At 42.8% G+C, this 18,002-nt stretch overlaps 4 protein-coding genes across 4 annotated transcripts; 2 read left to right on the top strand and 2 right to left on the bottom strand.

Annotated features, from left to right (window-relative positions):
- Window positions 1-1,396: 1,396 nt before the first annotated feature.
- Window positions 1,397-1,618, bottom strand: EDB93DRAFT_1085218 (uncharacterized protein; the record flags this gene model as incomplete). Its single annotated transcript, XM_041445893.1, has 1 exon — window positions 1,397-1,618. A coding segment is annotated over one exon (222 nt), but the record flags the coding sequence as incomplete, so codon positions are not given.
- A 4,397-nt stretch (window positions 1,619-6,015) lies between these two features.
- On the top strand, window positions 6,016-7,273 carry EDB93DRAFT_1250371 (uncharacterized protein; the record flags this gene model as incomplete). The annotated part of the gene is made up of 7 exons (XM_041453006.1): window positions 6,016-6,152; window positions 6,216-6,344; window positions 6,407-6,498; window positions 6,571-6,653; window positions 6,697-6,925; window positions 6,991-7,210; window positions 7,264-7,273. 7 exons carry the CDS (start codon window positions 6,016-6,018, stop codon window positions 7,271-7,273), a joined length of 900 nt encoding a protein of 299 aa, XP_041307759.1.
- A 6,897-nt stretch (window positions 7,274-14,170) lies between these two features.
- Window positions 14,171-14,806, top strand: EDB93DRAFT_1054106 (uncharacterized protein; the record flags this gene model as incomplete). Its single annotated transcript, XM_041444727.1, has 2 exons — window positions 14,171-14,491; window positions 14,534-14,806. Coding segments are annotated over 2 exons (594 nt in total), but the record flags the coding sequence as incomplete, so codon positions are not given.
- A 1,788-nt stretch (window positions 14,807-16,594) lies between these two features.
- EDB93DRAFT_1085311 (uncharacterized protein) lies at window positions 16,595-17,065 on the bottom strand (the record flags this gene model as incomplete). The annotated part of the gene is made up of 1 exon (XM_041445901.1): window positions 16,595-17,065. The coding sequence occupies one exon, from the start codon at window positions 17,063-17,065 to the stop codon at window positions 16,595-16,597; it is 471 nt and encodes a 156-aa protein (XP_041307757.1).
- Between the last annotated feature and the right edge of the window lie 937 nt (window positions 17,066-18,002).

Here is an 18,002-nt window from a genome sequence, read left to right as displayed (position 1 = left end):
TGTCCACAGGATCAGTCAGTGGGTGGAACGGAGCATGGGTATGCATCGTCAGAGAAAGGGTCTGGCCAAATGTACTGGCTCTACTGGAGTGACAGGTAGAGGGCGAAGGGGAATGTGAGGATGACAAGGATGACGAGATCAAGGTTGGGGTAAGGGTGTGATGCAAGGGTGGAAACGAGGAGGATAAGGAGAAAAATGGTGGGGGCCCAAGTGTCTAGATGTTCTTGTAACAATCTTATTGAATTTGGCCTAGTCTGTGTCTCGATAGTTCCATTTGTAATCCTTGGGACAGATAGTTCAAGAGTGCTTTGGATAGGGACATGGTCAGTCTTTGGTCCATGGAGTGCCAGATTGGTCCTGCAGGTGATGAAGGTGTCTATGGTATTCTCGGTGCATAGTATGTTATCTGGTCTCGTTCAATTGCCAGTACTTGAGGATTGAAGGGTTGGGTAGCTGCAAGGGAGGGGTTGGTCCATGCCATAGTCTGCTATGAGGTCCATTAGCAGTTGGGCTGCAGCCTACATTGAATAGATGGTGGTTGTGTTTTTCTTTCCAGAGAGGGTGGTGTCTGTTGAAGTTGCCTAGCCAGTTCATGTGGTCGTCTATCATAGGGCAGATGGTGGCAATGTTCAATGTTAGATAATTCTCTAGTGCCATAAGGGTGTCCTGTTTTTCTCCATCATTATATATGTTAAATACTGTACATTTACCAAATGGTCCTGAGAATTGAATTACTACTACATCTGAAGAGGGAAAGTTAAGTTGTTTCGAGCCATTCTTATCCAGTTCAGCACTGATGAGAGTGACTGCGCATGTTTTTTGATGCATGTAGGTATAGTGTTGAGTAGGATATACTGTGTGCCATTTACATGTAGATCTGGTGTTGCATAGTTTATTTGAACAGTGTTCTTGGAGTGCGAGTACATTCCAGTTAAGGGCTGTAGGTCCATTAAGTTGCGATTCTTGAGCGGTTCTTGAGTTGTTTTGAAGCCTGATGGGGAGTTCTTCCAGTTGTTCAGACATAAGAAGGATTCTGGGGGGGGGGGGGGTCTGCTGAGTGAAATTGAGGTTCAGATGGGTCTGAGGGAGCAAGAGATAAGTATTGATTAGTGGTGTTGGTGCGGTTGATGCTTGTAGAGTTAGCTCCTGTGGCCAAGGGTGATGGGTGTGGGCATTCTCATTCATGGTTTGATCAAGGTGATCAAGGTATTGGGAATGGTCTTGGTCTCATTGATTCTCCTAATGTTAGCTGTCAGTGAGTATTTGGCCATGCATGTTTGGTTATGGTGGAGGGTCTTTGATATGGTGAAGCCTTGGGTGGGAGCATTACCTGGGTCCAGGGTTCTTTGGTTGGATAGTAAGGCATGGTGTTTTCCAGGAAGTTTTCATTCATGGTTCAGCAGCATTTTCCAAATGCTGGGCAGGCTCTGCTCCAGCTGGTGTGCATTTCATTGCAGCAGCTCATGCACCATGCGTCCTTTTTGGTGTCATCTATACATTCCGAGGTGTGGTGTTCCTTTCTGCAGGTACTGCAGCAGTCTTTTGTGGCTTGACAGTTCTTTGTGATGTGGCCATAGTTCTGACATTTAGCACATCTGATAGGTTCACATCGGTCTTTTCATACCCTTAATTTGACATAACTGATGTAGAGTCCATCGCAGAGGAGTTGGTTAGCTGTTTCTATATTGGTGATCTGGAGCATTGCGAATGTGGAGAATTGACCTTCCAGTCCTCAGTGTCAGGGTTTGATTCAGTTTATGGTTGAGAAGTGTTCACTTTTCAGTTGATTTTCCTTGGTGACTAGGTCTAAAGAAGTCTTGGAAATCAATGAGGAGATTGGTTGGGAGGTATTGGATAACAAAGCCTAAGGTTGGCTGGGATACTAAGTTTGTTCATTAGTGCTGTTCTGCCTTCTGGAGAGTGTAACCAGTCAGATAGTGCTTTCATGGTTAGCTCGATGGTTAGTCCTCTATTTCTGAGTTGGGTTATTGCCTTAACATCATCTTTGTCTGTTAGGTTAGCAGGTCTCACTTTTTCTAGTGCCTCACGGATCTTAGATACTATGTCCACATGACTTGTGCCTAATGAGAATAGGAGGTTACCTGAGGTGGAATCAATCATGATTTGTCTTTCTCGGGTTGCTGCTCTGGCTATAGCTTGGTCTGCTGGTCCTAGGGTGAATGTCAAGGCTCTAGCAGCTGCTTCACTGTACAATGAAGATGAGGAATCTAAATTGTGGGGAAAGTTGGTGCTAAGCTAAGCAAACACAGATAGACCCAGGCACAAGTGAAATTGTCGTTCCAAGGGCAGCTAACTGAGTAAAGGGAAACCTCTCTTTGTAAAAAGAGGGACACCAAACAACTAATAAGGTACTAAGGCTAAGTAATGCATGAAGTGTGAGGTGAAAACAACACGATGTGCAAAAGGCGAACACACATGATGACGCGCAAGTGCGAAAGGTGAAGGACGAGGTGTATGACATGAAGTTGACACGTGCGAGCAAAAGTGAGAGACTAGTGAGCAAGAGTAACAAAGGAAAGACAAGGCAAGACAAGTGTTAACACCCCAACTAAGGTTGGCTGATGCTAAGACAGAGGCGGAGAACCAAAGTGCATGACTTTGGATAGTCACTTGCAAACAACAAGTAAAATTCTTAGTATCTAGAGACACACAGAAAGTGGGTGGAAAATCAACCCAGAACATAAGTAATAGGAGGGTATAAGTAAAGTAGCTAAGCAGCACTAGGTGCACAGGTCCAATATAACAAGCTGAACAGACTAAAAATAGTATGTAATGTATGTCACGGGGTCTCGGTTATGCGCAAAGCACAGAGCTGAGTATTAGCAATGGAAACCAATTAATTGAAAAGGGAATATGATGGGAAAATGCACCAATGAACATCTAAGGACATGTGATGGATAGACGGACAGGTGCATGGACAATGCAAAGGTGGGTGTACAAAGTGCATGAAGCCGTGCGCGAAACTTGCGAAATAAAATATAAGTGCACTAATGCGCTAGATGTATCCTATGGATTAGGGCTGGAGTTTGTAGGGAAAGTGGGAGAATTCAGAGGGAAGTGCCTGTGGAGATGCGAGGCTCTTCAACAAGGTTGGCGGATGAGGTTGTTGTGCTTGGGCTTGAGGTATTTTAGTTGATTCGTGGAGTCTAATAGTAACAACTTGATTGAATCAGCAATTAGGTTTGTTTTCTTGTTACGGTCAGCTTTGAGCAGAAGGATGGAGATAGCTCGGAGTATGTTGATGCATAAGAGAGTAAGGCCGGGTATTTGAACAGTGAAGTCTAATAGGGCTGTTGTTAGTGTGCCTATGGTTATTTCAGATTCAGGGGTGATAAAAAAGCACTTCTCTAGTTCAGCTCTCGCTGTGTTTTCATCTACTACTAGTGAGTGTATCATTGGGTCACTTAGTAGGTCTGGAATAGATCTGTTGGATGGATGGTAGTCTGCAGCATTTATTTTCTGTTGGTTTGTTTTTGTTATTTGGGAACTACTCAATTCATCTGCAGGCATTGTAGACTGGCCGGGTTGTTGGTTTTTATGAGTAAAGCTAGTATATATAACACTTTAGAGGATCTATGAGGTTTTCTTGCGACTGGGAGTTGCCTTTTGGGTGATGTTGATGCTGTTGGGCACTCTGTTTGACTAAGGTTTTTCAGAGTCCTAGTCAGGGTGCCACTTAGTATGGAACTAAGAGGTGTTTACCTGTGCATGGTTCAGGAATAGGGGTGATGATGGAAATAGAGACATACCCTTGCAATAGCCTCATCCAAGTTTTCTGTGCTGCTTCAGTGGTCAGAGCGAGGAGAGTAAAGCCCTGTTGCAACAGTCAGTCATGTAAGAGTTTGATAAAAAAACGCACTGAGAAGTAGAATGAAAAAGTGTGAGCTGGCTACATGATCCACACTCTCAGATTACTAGTAGTTATTAACTGGAGAGAGTGCAAGCAGAACAATGTTTATGCATAGCTTATTCATAGTTCAATTATCTACAAGTCTCTGGCTCAAATATATCATGCATGGAGGCTTTGATTTGTGTGATCTATTTTGTTTGCACTTCTCATGGCTTCTCAGGTTGTCATGACTTCTCAGGCCTTCTTTTAAACTTTTTGTCATGTGCTGATCCTTCGTACAAGTGCCTTTACAAAAATCTTAATCTACACCCTTGTCCACAGGTGACTTTTCAGTCCTTACTTGCACCATGTCCATGTCGCAAACTCTGGTATTCACACGCAGCCAGCATGACATGCTTAAGACATTTCTGTCTAGGTTCACACTTGTTTGTTCTGGCTCATTGGAGAAGCAAGAAACTTTTTGGGAGAACCTTTTTTCCCAGTGGTTCACAACTTGGCCTGAACACATGGTCCACTTTCCCAATATACCAGATGATCAAGGGTTATCTGGCTTACAACAGTCATTGCTCAATCTTAAAATTCAATACCGTCAATGTGTATGTTATTTATTCTTGTTCACCAACTTGTATTTATTTCTGCAACAACACAGTACATCAAATATTTTATTCACATGAATGTATTATACAGGGAGATGCACTCAGAAAAGCCTACATTGAAGGACTTTTTAATGTCAGGAAGCAGACTTCAAGGTTTGATCCATTTTCCAGTCTGTTTCAGTAATGGCACTAACCAGAGTAGGCAGCATTGATAAAACATGTCCAGAAAGAAGAATATGTATATATCAACTAATTGTCTTGCATATTTTGTCCATGTACATATTGTCTAGAACTTGAGGTGGCGTACATAGATTATCTCAAACAAATAAAGATGTTCTGGGATCACATGAAATCTAAAATCTGAGATATGCAAGGCAACATTTTGGTCTACCTGGATGGGAAAGACCAAAAAATATACTGCATGATATTCAAAGAATGAAGACAGACAAAAAATTTCTTTTAGTTTGTCACTGAACATATTCCCCCTCTTCCTCTGCTAACCACTGTACACCACCATGCCTAAGAAATGAACCATAAAGGAGCGAATACAGTTCTTTTACTCCCACATGGCAGAGAACCACATGTGTTCCATAGATAAAAATTACAAGGACTTCTTTACAAAGGTCAATAGCCTATTTTTTGAGTAATGTCCCAAATGAAAGGCTCTCTTTGGCAACTCACTGAATGATAATTCCCTAATGCCACACCAAGCTGAAGTCTTGAAAGGTGCTTTGGAAACTTGTCAAGCAGTCAGTGACTACATGTTCAAATAATATCAGACATGTACCAACTACATATTTTATTGGTAAATCACATCATGGTTTCAGTGGCAAATGAACCCTGCCTGTCTGGGCCACATGAGTGGTGTCTGAAGTTTGACGCTGTGTTATCTCGTGGTGTCGAACTTAAGGGAACCCATGCACCACAAAAAATGGACATATACTTACATAAATACTACAAGGAAAAGGTCAAGCATGTTGCAGATAGAGAAATCAATTGCAAGAATGTGACTGTCACAACCCAATAACAAATTAACACTGGGCAGAGACTAGGACTCAAATGAGGATAATCACAACAGTGAGGAGAGGAGCAAGTAAGTCTTGGATTGCTACAATGTAGATACGAGAGGTTTGAACTAAGAAACTATCGACCAAGATGTGCTACCTATATACAACTATTGAAACTGAGATTGAAACTGAGATACAACTACTAGCCAATCATAAAAAGGAAAAGGGAATCGTACCATAGAACATTGTAGAATATTAAAGAAGCATCATGTGACCATATCTTATCTTATCGTATCTAATCTAATCTATTCACAATCAAAGAACTCGTCTTCTTCATCAGTCACATCGAAGACACATGTCGTGGGCGCTAAAGGTATTTCTGAACTGGTAGATGCTTTCAAGGTAGGGTTAGGGTTTGACTTGGGCGCTGTGTATTGACACTTAGGAAGATTTAGGAAAGAATAATGGTTTGTTAAAGGTACTCGTGACAGTGACCAATTGAGGGCCAAAGCTGAAAAAATGTCATGAGGTCACATGTCGCATGTACTCAGAAGAAAGCAAAGAGATCAAGGATAAAATTGAGAGGAAATATAGAAAGGCAAAGGCAAGATATACAAAAGCACACCTACATCAGAAGTCTGGGAAATTACCAAAGATTGACAATGCAATGAAGATCAAGTATGTACTTTCATACTTGATTGATATTGGGGTGTGGCTGCTTGATGCAAAACCAAACTGCAGAGCTATCTATGAGGTTGGCCCAATGCTTGATTGTATCCTTAGATATCTTACATATGCCACTGGTGGGTGGAAGTTTTTGATTCTGATGGGGAGTAACAATCCCAGCATGGGGGAAGTGTCTGTGTTCAAGTGAGCATCAACTTGAAAACAATATTGCTGACTAATATTATGAACCACAGCTATCATGTCAGGCAACTCAAAAGTGGGGCACAGTTTGATCAGCGGTATGGCAACTTTGATGCAATACAGGTTGCATTCCTAGCTTTTGTAAAAGATGCTCTGTGTATGTTATGAGCCAGTTGTCAAAATGCACATACTCATTTTATTTTAATGTTTGAGGCTATGCAACCTTAAGACTCAGGTAGTGAGGAAGACAAGGAGGATTCATTGCCTGACTCATCAAATGATGACTCAGACACAGGGCAGTCAGAGAGTGGTGTGTGTCATATAGAGGGCAGGCTTGTACCAGATGACTCCTCAGTCTGAGTCATTCATTGAAGATGCATCAGATGCAGCACTAACATCAACTAATGCATTATTTGATGCATCACCTGATCTTCAACTCACTGTGGCCAATTATTCCCACTCTGATGTCATGTTCAATTACTGTACATTCAGCAATCCAATTTTGGACTTAAGCATACTCAACCCTCTAGGAAACTTGCCTGGCTTTATCACTCCTTCATTGATCACAATCAACCACTTCCTATGTATGATAATGACATCAAACATCATGTACCTACACAGCCATATCCTGAAGTTTTTCTGCCTTCAGTTCCTTATGTAGATTTTGAGGGTACTGGGCCAACAAACAAAGAAGCACCAGCTGCCCAACCTGAAAAGAAAACTTATCATGCAAAGTGCACTCAACATGACATAGTGCTTGATCCCTCAGTATTATCAGACCACTTTCAGTCAGTCCCAGACTCATCTCACTGGGTGCATAAACCTTTCAATTTAAGAGAATATGACAATGACATTGGTGCATCCCAGAAGTAAGTTGTTTCTTCCTATGCTTATATGACACTGACATATGCTTATTTTATAGGAGGGCTTAACATACATGATCTGGGAATATTGTAGATTAAGTTTTGTGTATATCTTGGTGCTGTCACTTGATGATTGTTGTTGTTTACCGATATAATTGCACTTTCTTGACTATATGAAATGAGAGCAATTGAACATTTGAGTATCTCTCATTTATAAACAACATATATACTATTTATCATAGTGCTAGCTATAGGAATCAGACTTAGTGACAAAAAATCTTGAGAATGACATTATGGCACATGCATATAGAGAGAGCTGGAGTATATTTACAGAAGACTTGGAATGGGAAAAGGCCTGCCAAATAGAGAGGTTGAATAGCCAGATTGTAAGGCAAGTCCAGAGTAGCATAGGTAAGCAAGGTACTCACCACAAAAGAAGCAAAGTACTGAGCAGTAGGGGCCTAGGTGTAGTGTATATAAGCAAGGTACATAGGAAGAGAAAAATACATATGTTATATGATGTTAGTGGATGGATGGGAAGAGGTCTGCTAGATACTTACCAATGTACATATGGTATGACAGATGAGCCAGTGGATGGATTGGGGGGGGGGGGGGGGCCTAGGTGTGGTATAGGTGAGTAAGCAAGGTACATATCAAAGAAGCACTGAGAATGAGATGGCATACACCAGTAGATGAGGGACCTAGGTGTAGTGTAGGTTAGTAAGCAAAGAAACAGTGAGAACATGCATATGCTGGGAGGGCCTAGGTATAATGTATGTAGGTTAGTATTTGAGCATAATCCAGCAGACAGCTGCCAAATAGAGGTTAAGTAGTCAGATTATGAGACCTGATAGCGTAGGTAAGCAAGGTACACATCAAAGAAGCAGCAAGAACAATGCATGTGTGGTGCAAAAAGTGATGCATCACCTTCCCAACTGGGACATGACTATGCCCTAGCGATGCATCACAATAGTCTGCTAGTTAGCATCTTTCTATGCACACGAATGATATTATAGCCTGAGAGTAACCACTTGATGCAGAAAAAAGATGATAGATAGTGACTGTGTACTGACTGCTCGATTGGGTGCATGAGAGCACTCATCACCTGACACAGAGAAACCTGCTGGAACAGCGATATCAATAAATTCTAGAGCAATTCTAGCGCAAGAGGTGGGCAAAGTGAAATTCCAGATATGGTGCTCAACTTTACATAAGCTTTTAAACCTTAATATACAGCCACTTCAACTTTCCAGTCAGTCCATCTGGGTTACACGATAGCAGCGCAAGATGTTAATAAAATTCTTTGCCAACTACTGAAAAGGGGGCATTTTCGATACCATAGAATATGTCTAGATAGCTGATCTAATAAGAATGTCGAAGGGTGCTGTCCTCTAAATCCAGGATTTTGGATGTTATGAGTTAAAACATGTTGTAGAGATTCACATTATTGCAGGCTTGCAATGTGTTAGACTTCAGTTCATATCACCCAGGTTTGCAGCACCAACTTGCAGCATCATTCCCTGACCTTTCCCCAGCTGTTTCCATATCAGGCAATGCTTTCCCGCATCACATGATTTTCCCATGCCTTGTGATGCCCTCGCATCACTTGCTTTCCTGCGCTTTCATCACCCTATCATCCAGAAGCATCCATCCATTGTCCAGCAAGTTTCACTGGTATGTATTTTCGTATTTTATTCAATATGGCACCATATTAGAGCATGGACCCTGACATACATACCTTATTACATACATTATTTCCCATTTGGCTCACTTAGTGAGACACATATATAGGTCCGCATTTTTCACCCTTTACTACACCACTCCTTACGTTAGTGGAGTTCCCCATCATGTCCATAGCTAGAGTCAGAATCTATCAGCAGTCCTTTTAGTTGTCATTCATTGAGCCCTCATCTATTGCTAGTTTCATTTTGCATTTTTGCACTTTCGCATTTTGCATTCCCACATGTGAGTTTCCCATGCTTCGCACTTATGTCGCTTGCCTTGTGCAGCTACTGCACGACTGTGGATTTGTTTTCCTTACTTCCCCTTGGATCAAACATGCTTGTCTCTACAAGTATAGCAGCCTAGGCATTGCAATTGATCACTATATCAGCTTCTTGTGTTCTTCCCTTTGATTTATCATTTGACCTGGAGTTGAGTTGATCCATCTTCAATGTGATCAATATATGCGCATCGAACGTGTCATTATTATTGACATGTCTCATACTCACATACTCCTATATTTTGCTATGGATTCACTGCAGTGGCATTCACAGACCTTCAAATTGTCAAACTACAAGATATCAGATGATGACAGCAACTGGGACACAAGTTTGAAGGACTCATATCACAGCGACTTAGATTTATGATCACACCATTGTTGTGATTCAACCGATTCATCTGGGACTCCACAGACTGCCTTGGATGCTTTTCTTGATTCTGTATTGCCACCAGAAGATCGTTGGTCAGGTACACACAATCCCCACTATGTAGGGTGATTGAACCCCTACAATTTGGAAAGTATTGCCAAATCTAAATCCACAGACTCGGAATCAGAATACAATGATTAGGAATTACTCGTATTAAATACTTCTGAGGCCCCTCTACAAGTTATTTCACAAAAATAAGCTTCAAGGTCACATCAGCTATTTGCAACAGATGGAGCTTCTGTGTTACGACTTGGATGGTATCTGTTGGCGACGCTCAAACAGAGCTTGTGTCGTCAATGGTCATGGACATCCTTGGGCTAGCCCAAGGTTAGGGGTCGTACTTGGCGGGTCTTCGGCAAGTACGATTTAACGCCTATGTTCCAAATCAGGGTAGCTTATGTCACGCGGGTGCGAGATGAATAAGCTATATCGGCCTAGGCTTACGACACCCGAAGGTTAATCAGTAAGGATCGTCGTTAATTAGAAGGACAGAAGTCCGACTAGTTAACAGGGACTTTGCTCGTCGACGAAGTCGATGAGTAAAGGTCGAGACTATAGGCTTATCCGCGATGAGCAGATAAGAAGATAGAATATAGACTGCTGGCTAAGCAGAAAGGATCACTCAGTTAAGAGTAGGAGGTCAAGAACCAAGTAGATTCAAGTTAGGGAATATAGTACATGGTAGCGAGTTTATATAGAGGATAGGAGACATATTAGTGGGTGATAACTTGTACTACCGGGAGAGGCAATCGGTAAAGGATATAACTATAACAGGAAGGCACGTTCGGTCGAGGTGGAACATGCTAGATAAGAAAATGAATCAAAGATCGAAACAAGAAGTGAAACGCACAGGGGCACGATCGTGCAGCTGCGGATCTAAGTATAAGTTGCATGTGCGACTGCGCACTGAGTCAGAGATCAAGAAAGGGAATAGGGCAAAGGGGATGCATCGTGCATCGTGTCATAGGTTACCGTCCAGACGATAAGGGCAAAAGGACTATCCACAGGATCAGTCAGGTGGTGAAACAGAGCATGGGTATGCTTCGTCAGTGAAAGGGTCCGGCCAGATGTACTGGCTCTGCTGAAGCGACAGGTAGAGAGTGAACGGAAATGCGAGGATGACGAGGATGACAAGGGTGAGGTCGGGGTAAGGGTATGACGCGAGGGCTGATACGAGGAGGATTAGGAGAAAAATAGTAGGGGCCCAAGCGTCTAGATGTTCTTGTAACATTCTGTGTCCTGACTGTGGTGAATGGTGTCAGATGGGCGTTCACTCAAAAATTAGTCTTTGGGCTAACAGACACTTCAGATCTTTCAGTAATCACTGAGGGAGTAGGAAGTGTGAAGCTACAGCTAAGAAAAATGTGCAGCTGAAAATGTGCCTTCTGCAGCACCATTATCTTGTTCTTTGATATTAGAATCTGATAGGTACACCTCATTTCGCATTCATTTTGGCTTCATTTCATGAGACTTATTACATAAATGACCAGGCCATGTCTTGTTTCTGTCCATCCTGAGACCTGCATTGGAGTTCCTGTTCTCCGGCCACAGGACCTCAGACCTTTTCTGATACTCTTTCCTTGGGAGCACTACCATAGTGGCCCTGACTTGCTCCCTTTCACCGTTGACATCAGTAACTTTGCAACACCTTGTGCTCGATCAAAACTTTGTCTGGGATGCTCGGCTACATAGGATATTCCATGCGAAGAGTGTGCTAATGTCTCCATGCACATTGCATGCATCACTGAAGTCACAAGGGACCCCAAATCACATACCAACTATATATTTTTTGGTCTTGCACACATGCAAGACATTGCCAGGATCTATGCCAATCAACTGAATGAACTCAAGCTGCAAGTGAGTTGTGAGTTTAATTATTGCATGTGTCCTCACAGCACTGCCAATCTCAACCTGATGCCCAATCTGACATTCCTGCACATCAGACCAGTCCTCCCTATGTCCTGTCCAGTTGCATCTATTCCCACTAGGTGCACATTTACTCCTCGTGACTTGCTAAACATTGTATACAGCGTTATTACATGTTTTCTCATAGTCCACAGTACCACATGTCCTATTACATAGGATTTCGGACCCAAAATATCACTACTACTCTCGCCTATAGCACTCCGAATTTCTACATAGTCACTATTTAATATCTAGTACTTCCTACCTATTGCATTACTTACTTTTCCCTACTCAGTAGTAGGATGGAAGTCATTGGATATTAGTAGTACTTTATTGTATTGCGAAATATCTATCCGCTCTTTTCTCTGAAACATTCTGACACACCCAACACTCATTTGACTGACAATCCGACACACTTCCAACACATTCCTTTAACATCTGATGCATTCCTGACAGTCCGACACATAGTCCGATGCCTGACACGACTCCGATATTTTCAGACCCAACAGTTTCCCTTCAGATGAGTAGTTCATAGCTTTGGATTATCTTCCTCTTATTGATAACTAACGATCTAAACTAATACCAAACAGCTACCCCTATAGGATTGAATGCACTTGCTCTGCAAGTATAGCAGACTAGATCATGCTAAGATCTACCTAAATATTTGTTGTCTAGGTAGTACAATTTCTGCTGAGTGTTACGGACTTGGATAGTGTCTGTTGGCGACGCTCAAACAGAGCATGTGTCGTCAACAGTCGAGGACGTCTCTGAGCTAGCCCAAAGTTAGGAGTCTCGCTTGGTGAAGCTTTGGCAAGCAAGGTTTAATGCTCATGTCCAAATCGGGTAGCTTATGTCAAGCAGGGCTTGACAATAAGTGTATCTGCCAAGGCTTACAACACCCGAAGGTTAATTGTAAGATCTGCGTTAATAGAAGGACAGAAGTCCAACTAGTTAACAGGGGCTTTGCTCATCAACAAAGTCAATGAGTAAAGATTGAGACTAAAGACTTATCTGCAATGAGCAGATAAGAAGATAGAATATAGACTGCTGGCTAGGCAGAAAGGATCACTCTTGTTAGGAGTAGGAGGTCAAGAACCAAGTAGATTCAAGTTAAGGAACTAGATACATGGTAGCGAGTTTATATAGAGGAGAGGACACATATTAGTGGGTGATAACTCGTACTACCGAAAGGAGAACTGGTCAAAGGGTGATACTAGAAAAGGAAGGCACGTTCGAGGTGAGTCATAGGCAAACCGGAACGTGCAGATAAGAAATGAGTCAAGGAACAGAAACAGGAAGTGAAACAAGCAGTGACATGATCGTGCAACTGCGGAACTAAGTATAAGTAAAATGTGGGACTGCACATCGAGTCATAGATCAGGAAAGGAAACAGGGTAAAGGGGATGCAGCGTGCATCGTATCATAGGTTACCGTCCGGATGGTAAGGGTAAAGGGGCTGTCCACAGGATCAGTCAGTGGGTGGAACGGAGCATGGGTATGCATTGTCAGAGAAAGGGTCTGGCCAAATGTACTGGCTCTGCTAGAGCAACAGGTAGAGGGCGAAGGGGAATGCGAGGATGACGAGGATAACAAGAGCAAGGTCGGGGTAAGGGTATGATGCGAGGGCGGAGACAAGGAGGATAAGGAGAAAAATGGTAGGGGCCCAAGCGTCTAGATGTTCTTGTAACACTGAGTCCAGCAGCAATCAGCTTTCTACACCGTCCATGCAGCTATGGTGCTGATGACTTAGATATTGCTACTCTCATTTACAGGCTCAGTGGATGGCAGCTTCTATTTGCAGTCAACCAAAAACTTAGCCTGCCCTCCCTTTGGACTCTGTGCACTTGTTCCATTTTCACCACTATCACACCAACTATCAGTCCCATTTGCAACGAGCACATCATCGAAAATATTTGTACCATCATTTCTCAGTCCTCACAACAATTCCTCACCAAAGTGTGGTGTAAGTCTCATGATAGATGAAATCACACTCAAAGAGATGGCTGTTCATTTCAGCAAATACAATAAAGTCAGTGGGCTCTGTTGGAAGCACTCTCATCTCGTAGATCCCATCCTCCATACATACAAATCAGCTGCAAGTATTGTGCAGAAGATCCACAGTGGGGAGGTCCATCTAGGCAAGAAACTTACAGTCATAGGTGCCTCCTTTTTTGGTGAAGATGGAATTTACCCACTCTTGGCTGCTCCTACTTGCAAGGCAGAGGACACTAGTGACATGGAGCAGCTCCTCGCCCAATCAATCAACTGCTGGAGTACTGTAGGTGCAGATACATCAGTTGGACCAATCTGGTCATTTGCAACAGATGGAGATGCGACTAGACATGCTGCTGGACACAAGCCTTTCATCAAGAACATGTTGAATCAGGAGTCACCTCTCTATGGCACACTTGTCAACATGCCAGGTCTGAACTTGTTCACTGGTGATGGTGAGGTAACACTGGATTTCGATTATAAGCATATACTCAAATGTAAGTCTTTTTTTAATCTAATGAATGACTGAAATTGATGTCAACCTAGGTATTTGTACACTCATTTGTGCGCCTTCAGGCATTGTCATTCTGATCTTGATCCAGGTCATTGCTGACCAAAGCTCACATGACACAAGGGAGTTGACCATATCAATCAGGAGATCTGGAGTGGCGACATTATTTTGGGTCAATGTGACCTATCATTGGCATGGCGTGAGGGGTGCAAAGCTTCTCTTTTAGTCCTTACCATGTCTGAGCTTAATCTTGTTCATTATTCATTCACAGAGCTTTTTAAGGACCCTGCCATCAATGTGCTGTGTCCATTCGAACAGAATAAATATCTCAGGATTACCAGTGAAAAAAGACTTGAGGACGTCAGTCGCATACCAAAGCTCTCTCCTCTCATTCCACCCACTTCAGCCTTGCAGCACCTAGAAACAGTGTTATCGGCAGATGAAGATCATGTGCTGGTAGGACATGAGAGTTTATTGGAAGGCAATGATGAGGAACTCATGTTGACGTTCCAAGAGGCATTGATTGATGAATTCATCGTTGATTGCCCTCCCACTCCATCTTCTAGCCAGCTTCTCCCCACAAACCCTTTGGTGCTTGTATTACCACAGGGCCCTGGCATACATCCAGAAGATTACCTACTGTACAGTGGACACTGGATCCATAAGCAAACTATTTTCCGACTTGTCATCAACAAGGACTTCATCTCAAAATCCCTCAATCGACTCGAGTGTGTCCGTGCAGGTTATACCAAGGTAAACAAATGCATTGACATATCTGGAGGTCATATCACAGATCACAACTTGTTTCTGGTTGGGGATATCCTTCTCTCATTTGATCTGATCACACACTCTCTATCGGTGTTTTTCAGTCTACTACTGCAAGCCTTAGTAGTGTTACTCATGCATCCATCAACATTGGAGTCATGAAGGTGGTGCAAACTACTTGCAAAATTACCAGACAACTTCTATCCCTGATCCTAACTCACCCATTACCTGATGTCTCTCAGTTGTTTCTATTGGATGGAGGATACATTGAAGCTCATTCAGTAATCTAGGGGACATCAGAGTCCACAGAATGTGTCATCATTGTCACCATGCCTGGTTCTCTTGTCGAGCTCATTAATTCTGAGGCCACCTTCATACACTTATGCGACAATATCAACAGTGACAAATTCACTCAGGTAAATGGTGGCCAAAGTACTTGGCAGGTCTCACAGGATGTCATGCAAGTTGCATGTGACATACTATGGGCAAAAGCAGTGGAATTGAAGATATCGGTCAAGTCCATCAACACTGTGACTCCATCAGATTCAAAAACCTTTCCATATCACTTGTCTGACAGTAAGGCTTCACATATTTATGTACATGCATTTTTGATAATGATTTTTAGATACTCCTGCTATTGTTTCGCTCGAGGCCAGTGCTCAACTTACACTATCTCAAGGTGGCCGAATCATTGTGTGTTCGCTATGTGAAGCAAACATATCCAACATGCGCAACCATGTGGGCCTACATATCTTATGGTTATTAAGCAATATACCCAAGGAACCACCTTTAAAAGAATTAGTACATTTTTTATTTGCTAAACTACAGTACTTACATTAATATATTCGAACAAGGTTGGTGAGACATATCCTTATGGCTTTTGTGGGTGTTCCAGAGTGCCTGAGTGCACCATCACAATTACTGTGCCAAACAGTGCAGTGCCTACCTGGATGACAGCTTCAAGCATGCATTCAGATATGGGTCTGCAGATGCTGAATCGAAGACCACACTGTGTCACAACATCCCCCTGAAATGCAAATTATGTCACCTGATACTTCATCCAGAACCTGGCAGGGCATCTCGGAAGAATGCTGCAGTCTCCATCAATGCTATCTGGTATTACAACCTGCTGGAGCACATCTTAAGGGAGCACAAGGAATATTTAATGCCTGGACACAGGGAAATTGGGGTTGCATTGCCTGCAAACATGCTGAGGGCAATGGAGTTGATGGAGCTTGAGCAGAAGGCCATACACATACCAAGTCATCATTGGAAGCTGTCCTATCAAGATGTGAAGAAGGAGAAGGTCCAGTCCTCTGGTTCGCGTTGGTTCAAATGTCCTGCAGTAGGTCCTGCTGTGTCTATGCCTTCCAAACGAGCTCATGTAGCTACTCATCCACTTCACACTGCCTGTACATTGATTGTTTGATTGCTCCATTTATTTCACACTTTCTGTCATTAGTTTCTGATCCGTTGATTTCAAGGGGGTAGCAAACATAAAGTTTTGAACACGGACTCACAAAAGTTGAGTGACCAGGACTCTGAAAATGAGTCAAATACTATACCATACTGTACCATACTCGACCAGCAAAAATTTCACTAAGTCCATGCACTACATATTGAATTTTAAGTAAGTAATAGCTTCAGAACACAGCTTGATGGTAAAGCAGCTTGTGACATTAAATTGTGCATTGCACAGTTACATATAACTATTATGATAGGTCTAGTACTAAGGTAATAGTAGGAGTAGCTTCGATGTACTGTATGTGCGTGAATCAAATTTAAAATTTAAACCTTCTTTGAGCGCTTGGAACCAGTGTTGCCTTGAAGTGTTTGATGCCTACGCTTCATTAACAAGTTTTGACTAGTACTAGCCACAGCAGTTGCATTTGAGTCATCCTGAACACTGTTGTCAATCAAATCCAGTGGTATCCTGAAGTGTTCCTTTTCAAGCTGTGAGATTTTAATTTCCTTCGCAAAGCCAGCCAGAAGGGATTCATATGAAGTGTCATGAGAACTGGTGACATGTTGGTGAACATTGTATTTCCAGAAGATGGCGCAATCACCTGATGACACTGGGCATAGTTGACAGTGAATTGGTGCATTTGTGGATGGAGATGCCTTTGAGCTGTTTGCGGCTACCCCAAGACTGAACGATATTGCCTGGGGACATGAAGATTGTGGCTGAAATGTTCTTTTTTGCTTGACGAGTTTCACCGGATGGCCTGACTGTCCACAAAATCCACATGGGTCAATCATAGAGACCTGATTTACTATCACATTAGCGAGAGCACAGCCAAAGAAAAATTGGCAGTCATCCTCTATTGTCATATCCACCTCCGAGTTATAATCCAGGACATAAAGAATTTCAGCAGGTGCAGGCTCTGGATTGTAACATGCAAGAGTGGTTCCATCCTCAGGGGTAGGCTTGGAATCAGAGCTAAGCTCAAAGTCAGAATTAGAGAAGCCATCCAGTGGCCACTGGCAGGTGCTGTGTAACACCTTATTATGCAATGTATTGTAGTGAAAAGAGGGACTGGAGGGCCATGCAGCGTCAGACATAGGTCCAGGATGATACGTCTGACGGATGTGACAGATGCATTGTTTGCCAGACCCCAGGTGACCAAATGCAGTAATTCTCCCCCTAGATCTTTGGTGTAAAAATTGCATCGCCTCCTGCAGCCACTTCTTCACAGGCAAGTATTCCTCATGCTCATCAAAATATGTTCATTTATACTAGTGATGCGGAGGTTCAGTTCTGAACTGGACCTTTCGTGGACTGGACCACGGTCCAGTTCAACATTCAGAGTAGTCAAATCCGATGGTACAACGATCCCGACGACAATACTCCACTGCCTGTGCTTCCCACTCAGGCACATCGCTCGACTTGTATCCCACGCCCTGCACCCAAGCTTGTTGACCCCAACAACGCTGTCTTGTGCAAATGCAAGGCTAGCAGGTCAGTGGTCATGAGTGAGGGCTCTGAGGAGGAAAGTGAAGGAGACCATGATAATGGGGTAACTACGGATGAGTCTTGCCTTGCATTAATTTCACTTGGCCTTGCTTCACAGTAGTGTACCAGTACTCCTTACTACTAGCTATAGTACAATCAAGTATATTTACAATGTGTTCGATGTTTGAACGCTGAACCGGACGTGAACCAGACGCCATGAACGTGTTCATGGCGTCTGGTTCA

The sequence above is a fragment of the Suillus bovinus genome (assembly GCF_016758785.1).
Source record: "Suillus bovinus strain UH-Sbo-P2 chromosome Unknown EDB93scaffold_27, whole genome shotgun sequence".
Taxonomy (NCBI): Eukaryota; Fungi; Basidiomycota; class Agaricomycetes; order Boletales; family Suillaceae; genus Suillus; species Suillus bovinus.
Note: the sequence above shows the minus strand (reverse complement) of the source record. Positions and strands in the feature narration are given on the sequence as shown.